At 41.5% G+C, this 17,775-nt stretch overlaps 1 protein-coding gene across 1 annotated transcript in view; it reads right to left on the bottom strand.

Moving 5' to 3' along the window:
• OTOP1 (otopetrin 1) overlaps positions 1-17,775 on the bottom strand; it is a 106,063-nt gene that overhangs the window by 39,211 nt on the left and 49,077 nt on the right. Inside the window, exon 4 of the mRNA XM_030192600.1 lies at positions 10,383-10,441. Coding sequence (XP_030048460.1) covers positions 10,383-10,441 — 59 coding nt within the window. The remainder of the gene's footprint in view (positions 1-10,382; positions 10,442-17,775) is intronic.

Here is a 17,775-nt window from a genome sequence, read left to right as displayed (position 1 = left end):
GATTTAGGGCAAGAAATGAAGAAGAAAGGAGGAAAGTAAAGAAATAAATGGAAAGGAAGCCCTGGAAATGAAGTTAAGAGGACAGATAGCAGCAGAATCAGATACTGGGCCAGCATGATCAGAAAAACAAAGTCACCAGACAACAAAGGTAGAAAAGATCATTTTATTTTCATTATAGTGTTTGGAATATGTCCACTTTGAGAATCAGGTGCTCAACATTAAAAGTTTATATTTATTTACTTATTTATGGCATTTTATCCCACATTAAACATGAATTAGGGTGTTTTGTGGCTCTACATGAGAATTGTGATATTATCATCCCTTGTTTCATATTGTTGACAGTCTGCATTTTCCGTATGGGTGGTATATTGGTGTATTAAGTTCTACCCAGTGTAATATTTATGGTACAGTAAGGTTCTGAGTGTGTTTTTGCACAAAGTTGTGCATAGTGTTTTGCAGTTGAGCGATTGTGGTTAGTGGTCACCAGACAACAAAGGTAGAAAAAATCATTTTATTTTCATTTTAGTGTTTGGAATATTTCCACTTTGAGAAACAAGTGCTCAACGTTAAAAGTTTATATTTATTTACTTATTTATGGCATTTTATCCCACATTAAACATGAATTAGATTGGAACCTGGGAGCATTTAATTTTTTTTCCTGGAGAGAGTAATGCATTGTCCCCCCCCCCCCCCCAGGCTCTCTCCAAGGCTATAGCCAGCTCTGTAATTTGGGGAGGGGGCAGACGTGGACGGAGGGGGGTGCAGAGGTGGACCGGGGAGAGAGCCTGTTGAGTGGGGGGGGAACAGTGGTGGTGGGTGAGGCAGCAGTGGTGCCCTGAAGATTGTTTGCCCCAGGCCCAGCTTTGTCTCTCGGTGGCCCTGCTGCATTCTTTATATGATTCACATGGATAGCTCCAACCCGTTTAAAAAAATGGTTAGGAGGCATTTGCATGATGTTAAACAGGGCAAAAATGGAAATGTGGAAAATTGCATAAGGCCACAACTTATGTGACAGAACCCAAACCTCTGGATCCTAGTTCATAGTTCACCTTTGTTTGACATAACCCATATAGAATTGCTTATCTAAGTAATATACAATATAAAATACACTGAGGGGTCCTTTTACTAAGCTGCAGGAAAAAGGGCCCTGCGCTGGTGGTGGGGATATTTTTTCCATGCACCAGGGCCCTTTTTCCTGATGCTAGTAAAACCTGAAAAAAATGGCCATGCGGTGAGATAACTCTCACTGCTTGACCATGCAGCAAGGAGCCCTTACTGTCACCCGTTGAGGTGGCGATAAATGCTGTGGCAATAACCCAGTGGTGACTGGGCAGCATGCAGCAATGCCCAATTACCACTGGGTTACCACCGCGCTAGCCATTTCTGGGAGCTTTCTTTTTTCCACTGGAAATGGCATGCGCTCAGGGTGGGACTGCCACCGGTGACCGCATTGGTCCGGCGGTAGTCCCGAAAGACCGAGCAGTAAGCCTGTGTTGGGCTTACCACCACTCTATAAAGGCGCCCCTGAATGAGGGGGTAAGAAAATAGGGCATACATTAGGAGGTTAAAATCTGATTTTTAAAAATTATTTATCAGCTATAATTTAAAATGAAAAGCATAAGTATCAGGTGGTTATCTTTACCTAAGGTACAATGGAGTGGGGTGGGGTGGGGTAATAGGAGCCTTCACAAGTGGGGCAAATCCTTTAATTGCACAACATGTGTCTTGTACATCATCTTGTACCACTGACCTGACACGGGCTGTGCTTTGGCGCAAAGCGCCTCATCAGGGGTCTTCAATTTTATTGTTTAGAATGAAGAAACCAGCTGAAAGCTGAATGCACATCAAACGTGACTTAAGTCCACACACAATGTATGCGAAACATTCCTGCTTTTTACAACACAGGAGCACAGCCTCCCTCTTTCTCCAAGCGCAATAAAAAAAAGGTTGGTGGTATATATTGGGGCTTAATTGTGGATTGCTGATAAATTTAACAAGGGTATTAAAGCTGTAGCACCTGTTATTACCTCTGTTCTGGACATTTTAAGTTCCATCACCCCAGAAAATAAATATTTTTCTGTAGTTGATTTGGCAAACTGCTACTTTGCTATAAACGCCATCCAGAAGGTCAAGACAGGTTGGTTTTAACACTCCAGAATAAACAACTCACATTTACTTTCCTTCCCCAGGGATTTTATAATTCTCTTATTCTGTGTTATCTTTATGTTACTTGGATTGAACTGTTCGATATACAGGACCAGTGCATTTTTTTTAGCAAACAAGGTGCTGGTACTTAAATGCTAGGCCACCCTTCAGGGGTGTTGTGATCACTGAGGGACCTACCCCACAATAGCCAGGCCCCCTGCAACCAATCACAGAATCAATGACAAGGCAGAATTGGTGTGTAGAGCCTGAGCTCTTTCATTAAAACTTGGGAACCATGGGTCAATTTTAGCAGACAATAGAAAAGGTGCCTGTACTCAGTACCCCCAAGTACCCCCTCAAAAAAAGCCCTGTACAGGACAGAAACTATATTTATTCCTTTGTGAATGACATATTAAATTGTGGGTTCCAGTAGAAAGGAAGTTCAGGGTCTCATACAGAGGGTCCTTTCATTAATTGAGGAAACAGGGCATTTCAGGCTAGGAGCTCAGATAACACATCCAGGAATGTTCTGATTATTACATCAAAGTTAAGTGTTTGAACCTTAATTATCATGACAGGTAAGTTCTGCCTAGTATTTGAGGACTAAAATCATGGATAAGAGTAGAATATGAATGCAATTAAATGAATTGAAACAATGTATCCATCCAGGAAAATGCTCAGCTCCTTTTCATTTTCTGTAAAATCTCAAGTATGTCTTGCATCCAGTTAAACTTCTACAAAATCTAGCCCAGTAGGAATTAACAGAACTTTTCCCAGCATTTCTGCAATATAGAAATGAAATCCTTAATGCTTTCTGGGATTACACCGACCCATGTTTAAATAAAAGGATTATCCACTCCCATCATTCTGAAAGATGTTCTTGAACTTTGCTCAGGTGCTCAGTACATTATTGATGGCAAGTAGAATCTCTTCATTGTGCAGAAAAATGTTTCTGCTTTATCTATTGTCTATACTACCTGGAAATGTTAACTCCCGAGATAATGTAGAAGTTTTAATGTCATTGCTGGCACTGGGTGGGACAAACGAGTCAGTGGCTTTTTTAAAACCTTTTTCAATAGTTGGTCAGTTGCTGAATTTTGTTTGTGGGCTTTAGACACAAGAAGCAGTGAAACTTTACTATAGTTTCCCTGCTAAACATTGTTCTTTTCTTGTATCTAAAGACAAAGGTTCTGCAGCTGCTGATACAACAGTTCACTCTGGGGCTCATTTTGAAACAGAAAATCATTGAAGAAGTGCCATAAAGCCCATAGGATTTAAATGGGCTTCCTCTCATTTGACGCACCAGGAATCAGTATTGCAGCTTTGTAAAAGAGGCCCTTAAGGGCTCTTTTACGAAGGTGTGTAGGCACCTATGTGCATCCAATGCATGTCAAATTGGCGCTACCGCGTGCACCAGGCAGTAATTTCATTTTTGGCGCTTACCCGGCAGTAATCGTCAGCTTTGAATACCATTTCTGGCACCGGTATCCCACCCAAATCTTCCTCGGTGAAGACCGAAGCAAAGAATTCATTTAATCTCTCCGCTGCAGCTTTGTCTTCCCTGATCGCCCCTTTTACTCCTCGGTCATCTAGCGGTCCAACCTATTATTTTGCGGGCTTCCTGCTTTTAATATATCTTAAAAAATTTTTACTATGTATTTTGGCCTCCAACGCCATCTTTTTTTCGAAGTCCCTCTTTGCCTTCCTTATCAGCGTTTTGCATTTGACATGACATTCCTTACGCTGTTTCTTATTATTTTCAGTCGGTTCCTTCTTCCATTTTCTGAAGGATTTTCTTTTAGCTTTAATAGCTTCCTTCACCTCACTTTTTAACCATGCCGGCTATCGTTTGGTCTTCCGTCCTCCTTTATTAATACGCGGAATATATATGGCCTGGGCTTCCAGGATGGTATTTTTGAACAGCATCCACGCCTGAAGTTAAATTTTGACCCTTGCAGCCACTCCTCCAAATTTTTATTTTCACCGTTCTTCTCATTTTATCATAGTCTCCTTTTTTTAAAGTTAAATGCTAACGTATTTGATTTCCTATGTATACTTATTTCAAAGCTAATATCAAATCCGATCATATTATGATCACTGTTATCAAGCGGCCCCAGCACCAGATCATGCGCTCCACTAAGGACTAGGTCTAGAATTTTTCCTTCTCTCGTCGGCTCCTGTACCAGCTGCTCCACAAAGCTGCCCTTGATTTCATCAAGGAATTTTACTTCCCTAGAGTCCCCCGATGTTACATTTACCCAGTCAATATCGGGGTAATTGAAATCACCCATTATTATTGCGTTGTCCAGTTTGTTTGTGTCCCTAATTTCCTTTAACATTTCTGCATCCATCTGTTCATCCTGGCCAGGCGGACGGTAGTACACTCCTATCACTATTCTTTTCCCCTTTACACATGGAATTCAATCCATAGTGATTCCAAGAAGTGTTTTGTTTCCTGCAGAATTTTCAATCTATTTGATTCAAGACTCTCATTAATATACAATGCTACCCTTCCACCAATTCAATCCACCCTATCACTACGATATAATTTGTACCCTGGTATGACAGTGTCCCACTGGTTATCCTCCTTCCACCAGGTCTCAGAGATGCCTATTATATCTAATTTTTCATTTAGTCCAATATATTCTAACTCTCCCATCTTATTTCTTAGGCTCCTGACATTCGCATATAGACATTTCAAACTATGTTTGTTGTTCCTATTTACATCATGCTCATTACTTGACAGTATTAATTTGCTATCTTTTGTCTATTTTTTATTTTTATTAAAGACACCTTGGGCAAGATGCATCAACCAAATGTAAAAGAATCTAAAACGTAAAAGTGCTTACCGAATTTGAAAAAATGAAGAATGCACTAAAAACACACCTCAGAAATGTTCGGTGCGGTATTCAAAAGTCGGATGCATGAAAGTTTCACTAATCTGGTGCAATCCCCTGTAGCGGAATAGGAAACGCATGCGCACAGAAAGCACACGTTATCAGCGTGGCTAATGTGCATAAGAATTTTTTTTTAAAAACACATCCTTTATGGACGTCCTTGCCCCCGCCTGCCCGCCCGCCCGAGGTCGCCGCTGCTCCCCTCTTCCCAAAAGTCAAAACTTTAAGCTGCCCCGGCCCCCCCCTCCCTTCCTCTCTTCTTCTCTCTTTCTCCCCAGCTCCGCCTCTCACATCCTCCGCCCCATGCCCCGCCCCCGCCGACCCCCCTGAGGTCATCGCCGCCGCTCCCCCCTCCACCGGACCCACCTCCGTCTTACCGGGCCCACACAGCGCCTCTCACCTCTGTGTGAAGGCGCTGCACGGGCAAGAACAGCTGATCGCCTCTTCGCTGAGTCTTTGGACGTCCCTCCTTTCCTGTCAGACGAGGGTGGGCCCAGGAGGAAAGGAGGGACGTCCGAAGACTCAGCGAAGAAGTGATCAGCTGTTCTACTTGCCCGTGCAGCGCCTTCACACAGAGGTGAGAGGCGCTGCGCGGGCCCGGTAAGACGGAGGGGGGCCCGGTGGGGGGGGGGAGCGGCGGCGACGACCTTAGGGGGGCGGCGGGGTGGGGCACAGGGGTGGAGGATGGCAGGAGGCAGAGCTGGGGAGAAAGAGAGGAAAGGAGGGGGGCCGGGGCAGCTTAAAGTTTTGATTTTTTGATGCAGGGGGAGCGGGAAGCAGCGGCGACCTCGGGCCTCAATAAAGGACGCTCCTGGCGAGCATTTTTGCCCCCTTCGCGATTTGTTTTTTGTTTTTACATTAAAGTTTTAGCTGGGCAGCCACAACGAGAGGTACAGACCTCTCGTTAGCTTTCCGGTAGTTTTCCAGCGTTAGGGCAAGCGGAAAACTTTAGTGCATCTCATTTCAATAGGGTTTCTACACAATTTGCTCATCTGCATTCCGTTTTCGTTTGCTGCTATCGTCATCAGAAATTGGGCTTTAATGCATGCCAGGGTAGGAAAACTGTTTGTTAAAGGGTCATTAACTTGTTCGTTAAGTTTAGTGCATCTTGTCCCTGATCTACTATGGTCTGTTTTGCAACCTCACTATCAGGATACCCTATCTTCCCTGTTTTGGTGGTTCCTTTGAAAGATACCTTATCCCGAACCATGCACTTTTGAGCGACTGTCAGCCTTCCCCCCATTTCTAGTTTAAAAGCTGCTCTATTTCCTTTTTAAATGCAGATGCCAGCAGCCTGGTCCCACCCTGGTTAAGGTGGAGCCCATCCTTTAGAAATAGGCTCCCCCTTCCCCAGAATGTTGCACAGTTCCTAACAAATCTAAAACCCTCCTCCCTGCACCATCGTCTCATCCACGCATTAAGACTCCGGTGCTCTGCCTGTTTCTTGGGCCCTGCGCATGGAATGGGTAGCATTTCAGAAAATGCTACCCTAGAGGTTCTGGACTTGAGCTTTCTACCTAAGAGTCTAAATTTGGCTTCCAGAACCTCTCTCCCACATTTTCCTATGTCATTGGTACCCACATGTACCAAGACAGCTCACTCCTCCCCAGCACTATCTAAAGTCCTATCTAGGTGACGCGTGAGGTCTGCCACCTTCGCACCAGGCAGGCAAGTCACCAGGCGATCCTCACATCCACCAGCCACCCAGCTATCTATATGCCTAATGATCGAATCACCTACTACAACAGCTGTCCTAACCCTTCCCTCCTGGGCAGCACTTGGAGACATATCCTCAGTGTGAGAGGATAGTACATCCCCTGGTGGGCAGGTCCTGCCTACAGGAGTACTTCCTACTTCACCAGCGCGATGCTCTCCTTCTAGGAGACCTCCCTCCAAGGTAGAGGCTACCAGATTGGAGGTGGGACTTCTCTACAACATCCCTGTAGGTCTCCTCTATGTACCTCTCTGTCTCCCTCAGCTCCAACCAATTCTGCTACTCTAGCCTCAGGAGAATGGACACGTTCTCTGAGAGCTAGGAACTCTTTGCATCGGGCACACACATATGACGTCTCACCAACTGGGAGATAATCATACAGTGCTGTAATGGAGCAGGGTACAGTAGGTTTTTGTTGGGTTTTGGAGGGCTCATACTTTTCACCACAAGTGTAACAGTTAGAGTGGATTATGGGCCTGAGTCCCCTTCTCCACCATGCACTGCACTGACCACTAGGCTACTCCAGGGACCTGCTTGCTGCTCTAATAGGATTGGCTATAACATCTGAGGCTGTCATAGAAGCTGGTATATACTGTTTAATTTACATCTTTGGGGGGTGGGAGGAGGATCAGTGACCATTGGGAGAGTAAGGTGAGGTATTTTCTTTATTCCTCCAGTGGTCATCAAGCCATTTAAGGCACATTTATGGCTGTGTCGTTATTAAAACAGGTGTAGTTAACAACATCTTGGTTTTAGTCCTGGACATTTTTGGTTTGTTCCATTATGGCTGAAAAACGTTCAGGTTTTAGGAATGCCCAAATCCAGCCCTTAACGCTCCCCAACATGCCCCTTTGAGATTTGGACACACTGCAGATTAAAAGCATAGAAAAAAAGACTAGAAAATGGGTTTGAAAAATACCGATTTGGACGTCTTGGCAAGAAAGACATCCAAATGCTGTTTTATGCCACTTTTTAGAAGTTTTTCTCTTTCGAAAATGAGCCCCACAGGCAGATGGATATTTTCAACCACTGTAAGTGTGCTTCACATTTGGTAAACATATTATAATGTGCTGTTACAATTCTGTACACATAGACCTAAATATCTGTTTTCCAAACTCAACGTCCTTTAAAAATGTAGACTGAATATATTCTGTGAATGCAGTTAGTACCTTACACATGGACAGATGGAAGACTCCAGTGAGAAGTAATGAAATACTGTTTTCTCTTGAAACTTGATGCAGTCTATTCAACTGAGTTTTTCCTATGCAGTGTTTTTTCCTCTCCGCCTTCATACACTTTTGCTTTCAGGGGATCTAGGACTATTTTTTGTTATTTTAATGCTGCGTCATCAGTTGTAACAAACAAATGAGGTCTCCTTCTTTAACAATAACTTAATAATGATGTATGGGCTGGATAATTTCAGCCTTTTCAGACAAATGTTTGTCATAGAATTAATTTCTGAGAATATGTTTGACTATTAATTAATTCATTCATTGTTTGATTTACTGCCAAGGGACAGCCCAGCAATTCTTCCATTTTCAGAAGGATGCTTTTAGCTCTAATAGCCTTCTTCACCTCACTTATTAACCATGCCGGGGGGGGGGGGGGGGGGAGGAGTTGAACAATGATTAAGCTATTACTATCTGCCTTAAATAGTGGTGATTTTTGCCTGGTTGAGGTCTTTTTTCTCCACTATTTTTTTATAAGATAAAATCAAATACATTAGGGATCACATAGCACAGATTAGAGCAGTTTTGAAAGATTTTCTTGGTTATATACTGCTCTAGCTCTAATTGTTTAGGTAATTAAAATTGCCCGTTCTTATTCTGTTACCCAGTTTGTTAGCTTCCCTGGGTGCCCTTTTACAAAGGCACGCTAAAAAATGGCCTGCGGTAGTGTAGATGCATGCTTTGGGCATGTGCAGTATCATTTTTCAGCGCACCTGTAAAAAATGCCTTTTTAAAATTTTTGGCGAAAAATGGATGTGCAGCAAAATGAAAATTGCCATGTGTCCATTTTGGGTCTGAGACCATACCACCAGCCATAGACCTAGTGGTAAAGTCTCACACGTTAACCGAGCGGTAAAGACCTACGCACATCAAATGTAATTTGGCGCACACCCAATATGCATGTCTGAATTATTTTTTGGCCGCGCGCATTGGACGCACGCCAAAAATGAAATTATTGCAAAAGCCATGCGGTAGCCGGGCAGTAACTCCATTTTGACATGCATGATATATTTTTAACAGCAGTTTAAGTATAGATTGTTTCCATAGTATACTGTCAGAACAATCCCTAGGGTCAAGTTAGAATTAATAATATCCAGAAAAAAAGATAAAGAGAACCAAGAATGCTTAACTAGAATGCTGAAAGAGAGTCAAGACAACAGTTTCATAGAGGGAATGATTTGCCCAAGACTGAAATAAGATAGAGGAGTAAAGTTACTGAAGGCACTTTGGGGACAAGGTATAGAGGTAATACAACATGGGATGAGGGGAGATAATGGAAGAGGGAGGAAGAAATGTAATGTCTGCACAGAAAGTCCCTGCAGACTGGCCAAATTATCAAGGAGGAAAAGCAAAAAATAATCAGGAGTAAAACCAGGAGACCCAGAAGAAAAGTTGTCAGTAGAGCAAAGAGAATAAACAACCTGTAATAACCGTCACAGGTAATTTTCAGTAGAATGAATTCTCTGTGAAATGAAAGTGGCTTTGACCTGTTTTAACAATGCCCTATATCTAGACTGGGGGGGTGTCGTCTCCGTTGGTTCCTTGCTCCCTCTGCCCCGGAACAGGTTACTTCCTGTTCCGGAGCAGAGACAGCAAGGAACCAATGGCGTACTGAAAAATGGCTTGTGGTAGTGTAGGCGTGGGTTTTGGGCATGCACCGATCCATTTTTTAGTGCGCCTCTAAAAAAGGCCTTTTTTTGCCAAAAATGGACATGCAGCAAAATCAAAATTGCCCCGCGTCCATTTTGGGTCTGAGATCTTACCGCCAGCCATTGACCTAGTGGTAAAGAATCCGGGCAGTAATGACCTACACTCGTCAAATCCCACTTGGTGCGCGTCCGTTACACACGCTCAAAAATAAAAAAAATATTTTTCAGACGTGCATATCGAACACGCGTCAAAAATGAAATTACCACAAGAGCTGCGCGGTAGTCAGGTGGTAACTCCATTTTGGCGCGCATAGACGCTTACATGGCTTACTAAAAGGGCACCTAAATGAACAGGCAGGACAAAGGTTTTGAGCCATCTATATGTATCGATAAAGAATCATAGTAGAGGGAGAGTGACAGAGAAGTAATCTAATAGATACTACCTTAAGGACAAAAGGGTCCCCTCCATGTTTAATAGTACAAAAACAATATTAGATGTTATAATGGGTTGGTAAGCCTAATTAGGGTATACAGAATTGCCATCTTTTAGAAGGTAAGTAGATTCAAAAATATTTATTTATTTTTATATTTCTTTCTAACCCAGTAGTTTCATAGCATATTTTCAAAAACAGAACTAGCTAAAAGCTGTAACAAGGGAATGGGAAAAGAACCATGTTCTTTCTTTTGTTCTTGATGTAAATTGTAAACTGTATTTTTCCTTTCAGTTTAAAACATGAAAATCATTTACCTTTCAAGCGTTTTGAATGACTGGATGATATCCTTCGCATGAAACCAAAGGAAATAAACCTGAAATAGAAATAAATGTGGACAAATATTTACATTATTCAGTTAGATAAAATGCCTCATATGTATCAGAAAGAAATATTCCTGAAATGTTAGGGAAATATACAGTTCATTAAATAGCCACAACATACTTCCACAGACAATGGTACTGAATTTTTTTTACTCCTAACATATGTTATTATATGACTATCAAAAATAGCATTTAAAGATAATAGCAGCCATTTTGTAACAGTGCTCAATGTCCTGAAAGAATTATAAAATCGCAAGTTTATGTTTATGCTTATTTAAAATTTGATGTATCAGTAAATTTTGGAAAAAAAAAACAAAGGAAAGAGATTTACAACTCAAGTTCCTTTGACATGTGGATTGCATATGCCGAAAGGCTGACGTCAGGACTTGAGTTATTGCACTGCTTTAACAAAGTTATGCAGCTAAGTGCATCGTTCTCTTTGTTATATAAATAAAAAATGGGGGTAAATGATGAAATTACTTGTAAGTCAGCTATTGTTTCAGTAGGCCATTAGTAGTGCACAAGTATGATACCCCATCTTAATTTCAATTAAAGTTTTTGGTCATGAGAATTGATTAAAATAGTAACTGTATAATTTTGTACAACAGTTTTGCACATAATTAGATTTTACAATGTTAGTCCCTGCCTAAATTGCATGTGGTGCAAGCTGGTGTGTATTCGTACAGTAAGACCCAAATTCTGTATATGGCACCAACAAAATCGGTGACAAACAAAAATGCGCTTAGCTCAATTCTATAAGGGGTATGCGTCTTTTATAGAATCACGTGTAGCACATTACTGCACCTAAATGTAAGTGTCTGGAATTAGGCCTGCTCTGAGCAGGCCTAACTGCACACCTACATTTAGGCATGATTCTATATTTATGAGCACACATTCTGGGAATGCCCCTGGAATGCCCCTAACCACACCCCCATATAGTTATGGTAGAAATTAGGTGCAGATCTGATGTGTGCATAACATCATAGGCGCAGATCTAATGTGCATCTAACTCCTAATTAAGCCCAATTAGTGCTGATAATTGGTTGTTACCACCCAATTATCAGTGCTGATTGGCTCATTATCCAATTAAGTTATGTACTTTGAGTCATATATAGAATTTGGGGGGTAAGTATTCTTGGGTAGAGAGTGTGCAGAATCATGATACATGCCTATGTATATATTGTACACAGAAACCTTTACACCTGTTGTTTAACAAGCGTAATGTCTGCATTTTCAATCTAAGCACAATTTCTTTTCTTTCTTTTTTTTTTGTTTACTTTTTATGTATAGGTTTAATATTACATTCAAAGAATAAACTTATAAATGTATTAGCAAAATCAGCAAAATACAAGATACATTGAACTTAAAGAAAATTAAGGAAGCATTCCTTCAAACTTAGTCCACAATATTCTTGACCAAGATACAAGGAAATACTAAAAAGAATATGTTATTATTAATCTAAATCAATTATGCAGCAGGAAAGAGTCAAACACTCACAGCCAGTTTAAACAGCATATTATATCAAGTGGGTTCATTCAAGGAAACATTTCTTTCACCCTCCTTATGAGAAATAAATTCCTGCAGTTTCTTTAGGTCAAAGAAAACATCATTAACTGCATTTAGGGCCCCTTTTACTAAGTCATGTAGGTGCCTACGCATGCCCAACATGCGCCAAAATGGACTTAACGCCCGATTACTGCATGGCCCTTGCAGTAATTTTATTTTGGGCCCACGTCCGATACGCACGTCTGAAAAATATTTTTTATTTTCTGGTGCACATAGCAGATGTGCACAGGTCATTACCCCCAAATTCTTTACCGCTAGGACTATGGCTGGCGGTAAGGTCTGAGACCCAAAATGGACGCGCGGCAATTTTGATTTTCAGGGGGAAAAAGAGGCCTTTTTTACAGGTGCGCTGAACAATGATTCTGCGTGCGCCCAAAACCTGCGCCTACACTACCACAGGCCATTTTTCAGTGTGCCTTTGTAAAATGACCCCTTAGAGACACCAAACATCTACAAGCTAATTTAAACACAAAAGATCCACCCAGAGAGAGAACTTTTGGGGATATGTTTACTAAGGTGCATTAGTGTTTTTAACGCACCTTTAATTTTAAGGCGCGTTAAACACTAATGCGCCTATACATTGCTATGGGCGCATTAGCGTTTAACGCATGTCCACCATTTACGTGCGTTAAAAATGCTAATGTGCCTATAACACAACTTGGTTTTAAAACCAAGAATTCTTGTCTTCTTTTCTGTGTGTCTCTAGCTAGATCTGGAAAAATGTGAACCTTAGAACCCCAAAAAGATGCATTCATGTAATGAAATACAAACAAAATATATTATTTCTATCTGGTTCCAGAGCAAAAGTCACTAGAAGAGTTGTTCTTTCAGTTATTACCTCCAAAGAGCTCTCCAAAAATTCAGTGAGATTTAACTCAGGTTGAGGATTCACAGAAGAGTTCTAAGCACTGTTTCTGCTGGATTTGAGCTAGTTTATTTTAATAATATTTTTATAAAATAGGCACTTTCTTGCTCTATTAACCTAGGTGACCAGTTATAAAATTATGCTAACAGTTGTCATGTACTAACAGGATATGATAATGCCATTTAACACACATTTACAGCAGGGCCCATTTTCTGTAATGGACTCTTCAGTAAATAGCAGGCTTTAACACCTGTTCATTTTTAGTACATTTTCTTATAAATAAAAAGCATTTTTGTAGTGTATTTGAAGTCTTGATCATATGAATTATGCCTGATGCACTATAAAAGTGTTTTTTAGTTATAACAAAAAGTACTAAAAATGAACATGTGATTATATAATAAAGTAACTGTGTATATATGGAGGTATTTGGGCAAATGGTGATTGCCAGTCTTGGTGATTAAGTTTATGAGTGAAAGCACTGAAGCACCACTGGCAATTTTTAAGGCCTTTGTCCTCCATTTTTTTCATGTTTGTAACATATAGAGGGGCATTTTTGACCGGGGACACCCATCTCTAAGGGCGCCCATCTTCGAGGACGGCGCCACGAAGGAGCAGGGCCAACCGTATTTTCGAATGAGATGGGCGTCCATCTTTCATTTCGATAATACGGTTGGGGCTGGCCAAATGTCAGAGATGGCCGGGTTTGAGATGGCCGGCCTCGGTTTTCACCGATAATGGAAACCGAGGACACCCATCTCAAACCCGGCCAAATCCAAGGCATTTGGTCGTGGGAGGGGCTAGCATTTGTAGTGCACTGGTCCCCCTGACATGCCAGGACACCAACCAGGCACCCTAGAGGGCACTTCTAAAAATTAAAAATAAAAATAGCTCCCAGGTGCATAGCTCCCTTACCTTGGGTGCTGAGCCCCCAACCCCCCCCCCCCAAAAAAAAACCCACTACCCACAACTATACACCACTACCATAGCCCTAAGAGGTGAAGGGGGGCACCTACATGTGGGTATAGCGGGTTTTGGGTGGGTTTTGGAGGGCTCACATTTACCACCACAAGTGTAACAGGTGGGGGGGGGGGGGGAGGATGGGCCTGGGTCTGCTAGCCTGAAGTCCACTGCACCCACTAAAACTACTCCAGGAACCTGTATACTGCTGTGATGAACCTGAGTATTACATTTGAGGCTGGCAAAAAAAAGTTTTTAAAGTTGTTTTTTTGAGGGTGGGAGGAGGTTAGTGACCACTGGGGGAGTCAGGGGAGATGATCCCCGATTCCCTCCGGTGGTCATCTGGTCAGTTCGGGCACTTTTTTGGGACTTGGACCTGAAAAAAAAGGGACCAAGTAAAGTCGGCCAAATGCTCGTCAGGGCCGGCTTTCTTTTTTCCATTATTGGGCAAAGCCGGCTATCTCTTAAGTACGCCCTGGCACACCCTTGTCCCGCCTTTGCTACCCTTTCCAACACACCCCCTTGAAGTTTGGCCGGCTCCGCGACAGACTGCAGTTGAGGCTGGCCAAAATCGGCTTTCGATTATGCCGATTTCTGCGGCCTTGAGAGATGGCCGGCCATCTCCCGATTCGTGTCGGAAGATGGCCGGCCTTCTCTTTCGAAAATAAGCTGGATAGTGTTCAATTAACCCACAATATTTGGTGATATGAAATGACTCTACATGTCTAGACATTTTTGTAGTGAATAAAGGTATCTGAAAATTTCTAAAAATATTAATAGCTTCCTGGAGCTAAATGGAGAAGAGATTGATAAAGTCAGGATCAGACAAGGAATATTCCACGAATCACTACCGCCCCAGCTATTTGTACTGGAAAAGATCCCTCTAAGAAACACTACATAAAAGTAACTATGGTTACCAAGTGTCAAAACAAAGTAAAGCAAACAAACATTTTCTCTATATAGACAGCCTAAAACTGCATGGGAAATCAAAAGATTTTTCACATTTTTAGTGAAGGCAAAGAAATGAAATCTGACTTAGACAAATGTGTAACATTGACAATTAAAGGAGGCAAAATCATGTATGATAGTTTACAGTTAATTTATGGAAGTCTCTTTTAATAATTGGCACAAGAACAATTTAAGTATCTAGGATTATTAGAAGCCTGAGCCTCAGATTTGCTACATGAACAGATCAACATGGAAATGAGCTCAAATTATATTCCGTTGGGAAAATTCTAAAGTCAAAGTTAAGTAGAGGCAATGCAATTAAAGCTATTAACAATTGGGCAATTCCAGTCAGATATACTGCTGGGAATTGTAGACTTGAAACAAACTGATTTAGAGAAGAACCAGGAAATTGATAATAAATCACACCCTACACCTATAAAGTAACATTAATAAGGCCCATGTTATATACAATGTAGAAACTGGAAATGATACATACAGGTTGGGAGATGTACAATTCTGGATAGCATTTTAGAAAATGATCTGTCAATGTAGAGCCTATTATAAAAGGCATGTTGTAATGCATGTGTATATAAGTACATAAATATTGCCATACTGGGAAAGATCAAAGGTCCATCAAGCCCAGCATCCTGTTTCCAACAGTGGCCAATCCAGGTCACAAATACCTGGCAAGGTCCCCAAAAAGTACAAAACATTTTATACTGCTTATCCCAGAAATAGTGGATGTTGTGGCTACATGCAGCAGTAGCATCCATTTTACAAGTGTCCACGTGGAAATCATCAATGGAGAAACTCAACAACTTACACATGGATGGACCAACACTTACACATGCTAAGGGGTATTTCAGAACTTTTATGTGTGTGTACCACTTACACAGGTATGTCTGCCATTTTAGCCCCACCAAGCTGTGGGAAAAAGGGCCCTGCGCTGGTGGCGGGAGCCATTTTTCCAGTGCACCAGGGCCCTTTTTACCGTAAAAAGCCCCCAGCACACGTGGCCATAAATAAATCTTTTTGTTCTTTCAATTTGGGGTTGCTGCCCAAAATGAGCACTTTTAGAAAACCTTTATGTGCCCAGGAGCAGCTGTAAATCAAAATGTTGATAAATTACGACATTCACATGCATTTGCTTTCTGAAATGGAGAATTAGATTAGGTTAGATTAGATTTATTATTTGTTTTCTGTCCTTATCCAAGGTGAATCACAATAAGAACATCCATAAAATATACAATAGGCAAAATACAGAAACAGAAAAAAATCAGAATACATCCCAAGTACATCACTCAGGGTACCTTTTACAAAGGCACGGGAGGGCTAATGCACGAGTAGCATGCACCAAATCAGCCATACAGCCAGGGTAGCACAAGCACCCGGTGGTAATTCCGAGTTCAGCGTGCACCGAATTCCACGATAGAAAATATTTTCCTTTTCGGAGGCACGTATTGGACGTGCGCCAAGTGGCATTTGATGCGCGTAGGTCATTACTGTGTGAGTCTTTACCACTAGGTCAAGGGCTTGCGGTAAGGTCTCAGACCCAAAATGGACGCGCTCCAATTTTCATTTTGCCTTACGTCCATTTTCAGCAAAAGTTTTTTCTGCTTGTGCCCAAAACACGCGTCTACACTACCACAGACCATTTTTTCAGCACGCCTTTGTAAAAGGGCCCCTTGGTTTTAAGTGAAAAGTATCTAAGAATAAGAATAAAAAGTAAATATAATAGAAGAAATAGTAATAAGAGTTTAAAAGCATGGAGGGGTATTTTTAAAAAATGCAGTCCAAAAAAAAGTCCTGCTCATAAAACAAAAGGCCATCTAACAGCCAGAACAGGAAAAATGTCTAGATCTCCTGTTCTATTATGGCTGTGAGATTGACATTTTTGCACTGAAAACGTCCAAAATGAATAGCCATTTTCCAAACTGAAATGTCTAACTTTTGCATGACCAAAAAACAGGGACATGAATGTCTGTCTGGCATCATTTTCAAAAATATGGCCACACAGATATCCCTGCAGAACAAAGGAGTAGCCTAGTAGTTAGTGCAGTAGATGGTAAACCAAGAGACACAGGTTTGAACCCCACTGTAAATCTTACCTACTGTACCTGAATATGCACCACTTCGACAGCCTTCAGGCTTGCAGGTGTCAAATACTGAGGTAAAGTAGGTATTTTTCTGTTTTTGGATGGCTCAGAATTATTTTTTTCAAGTTGAAATGGGACTTGTTCAGAATGGCCATAATACCTGCAGCTGACAGATTCTGGTTTTCCTTCCCAATTTCACTTTCAGGGGAGAGGGAAGGGGACAGCCACTACTTGGGGATTGAGGCGGGTCATGCCTTAATTTCTCCATTGGTTAGCTGGTGAGTTAAAGCAACTTTTATAACTTGGACATGACTAGGACATGACTTTTATAACTTGGACAGGTGTAGGTAAAAATGTCCTTTTTAGATATGGACATTTCTACCCATTCAAAAATCTCTGTTGGGCATCTTACTTTTGGGCCCCCCCTAGACCTAACCAAACACATCCCCTTGCTATTTAGACAAACTGCAGTGTGAAATGTCCAAATTCTGACTTTCCAAAATCAGGATTTGGATGTTTTTTTAGGCATTTTAAGACTTCCATCTGCTTTGAAAATGAGTACCTTAGTGTGCCCAAGAATCTTATCTAGCACTGCTGCCTTTCAACTGGACATAACACCAGAAAAGGGAAAGCTGCACACATCTCAGTGACAATGCTGTGATGTCAATGAAGGTTTGTTGCATATACCGGACAGTTAGATAAGCAAAGGTCAGATAAATGAGACTCTACTGTACAGTGATTTACAAACTGAAGTGGAAAGACTTTTTAGAAAAAAAATGGCAATACGAATAATGAATGGAACTTTTGGAGCATAAGTACTAAGTATTGCCACACTGGGACAGACCAAAGGTCCATCAAGCCCAGCATCCTGTTTCCAACAGTAGCTAATCTAAGT

Source organism: Microcaecilia unicolor, chromosome 2, assembly GCF_901765095.1.
Source record: "Microcaecilia unicolor chromosome 2, aMicUni1.1, whole genome shotgun sequence".
In the NCBI taxonomy this organism is placed as follows: domain Eukaryota; kingdom Metazoa; phylum Chordata; class Amphibia; order Gymnophiona; family Siphonopidae; genus Microcaecilia; species Microcaecilia unicolor.
This window is presented reverse-complemented; position numbering and strand designations above follow the sequence as displayed.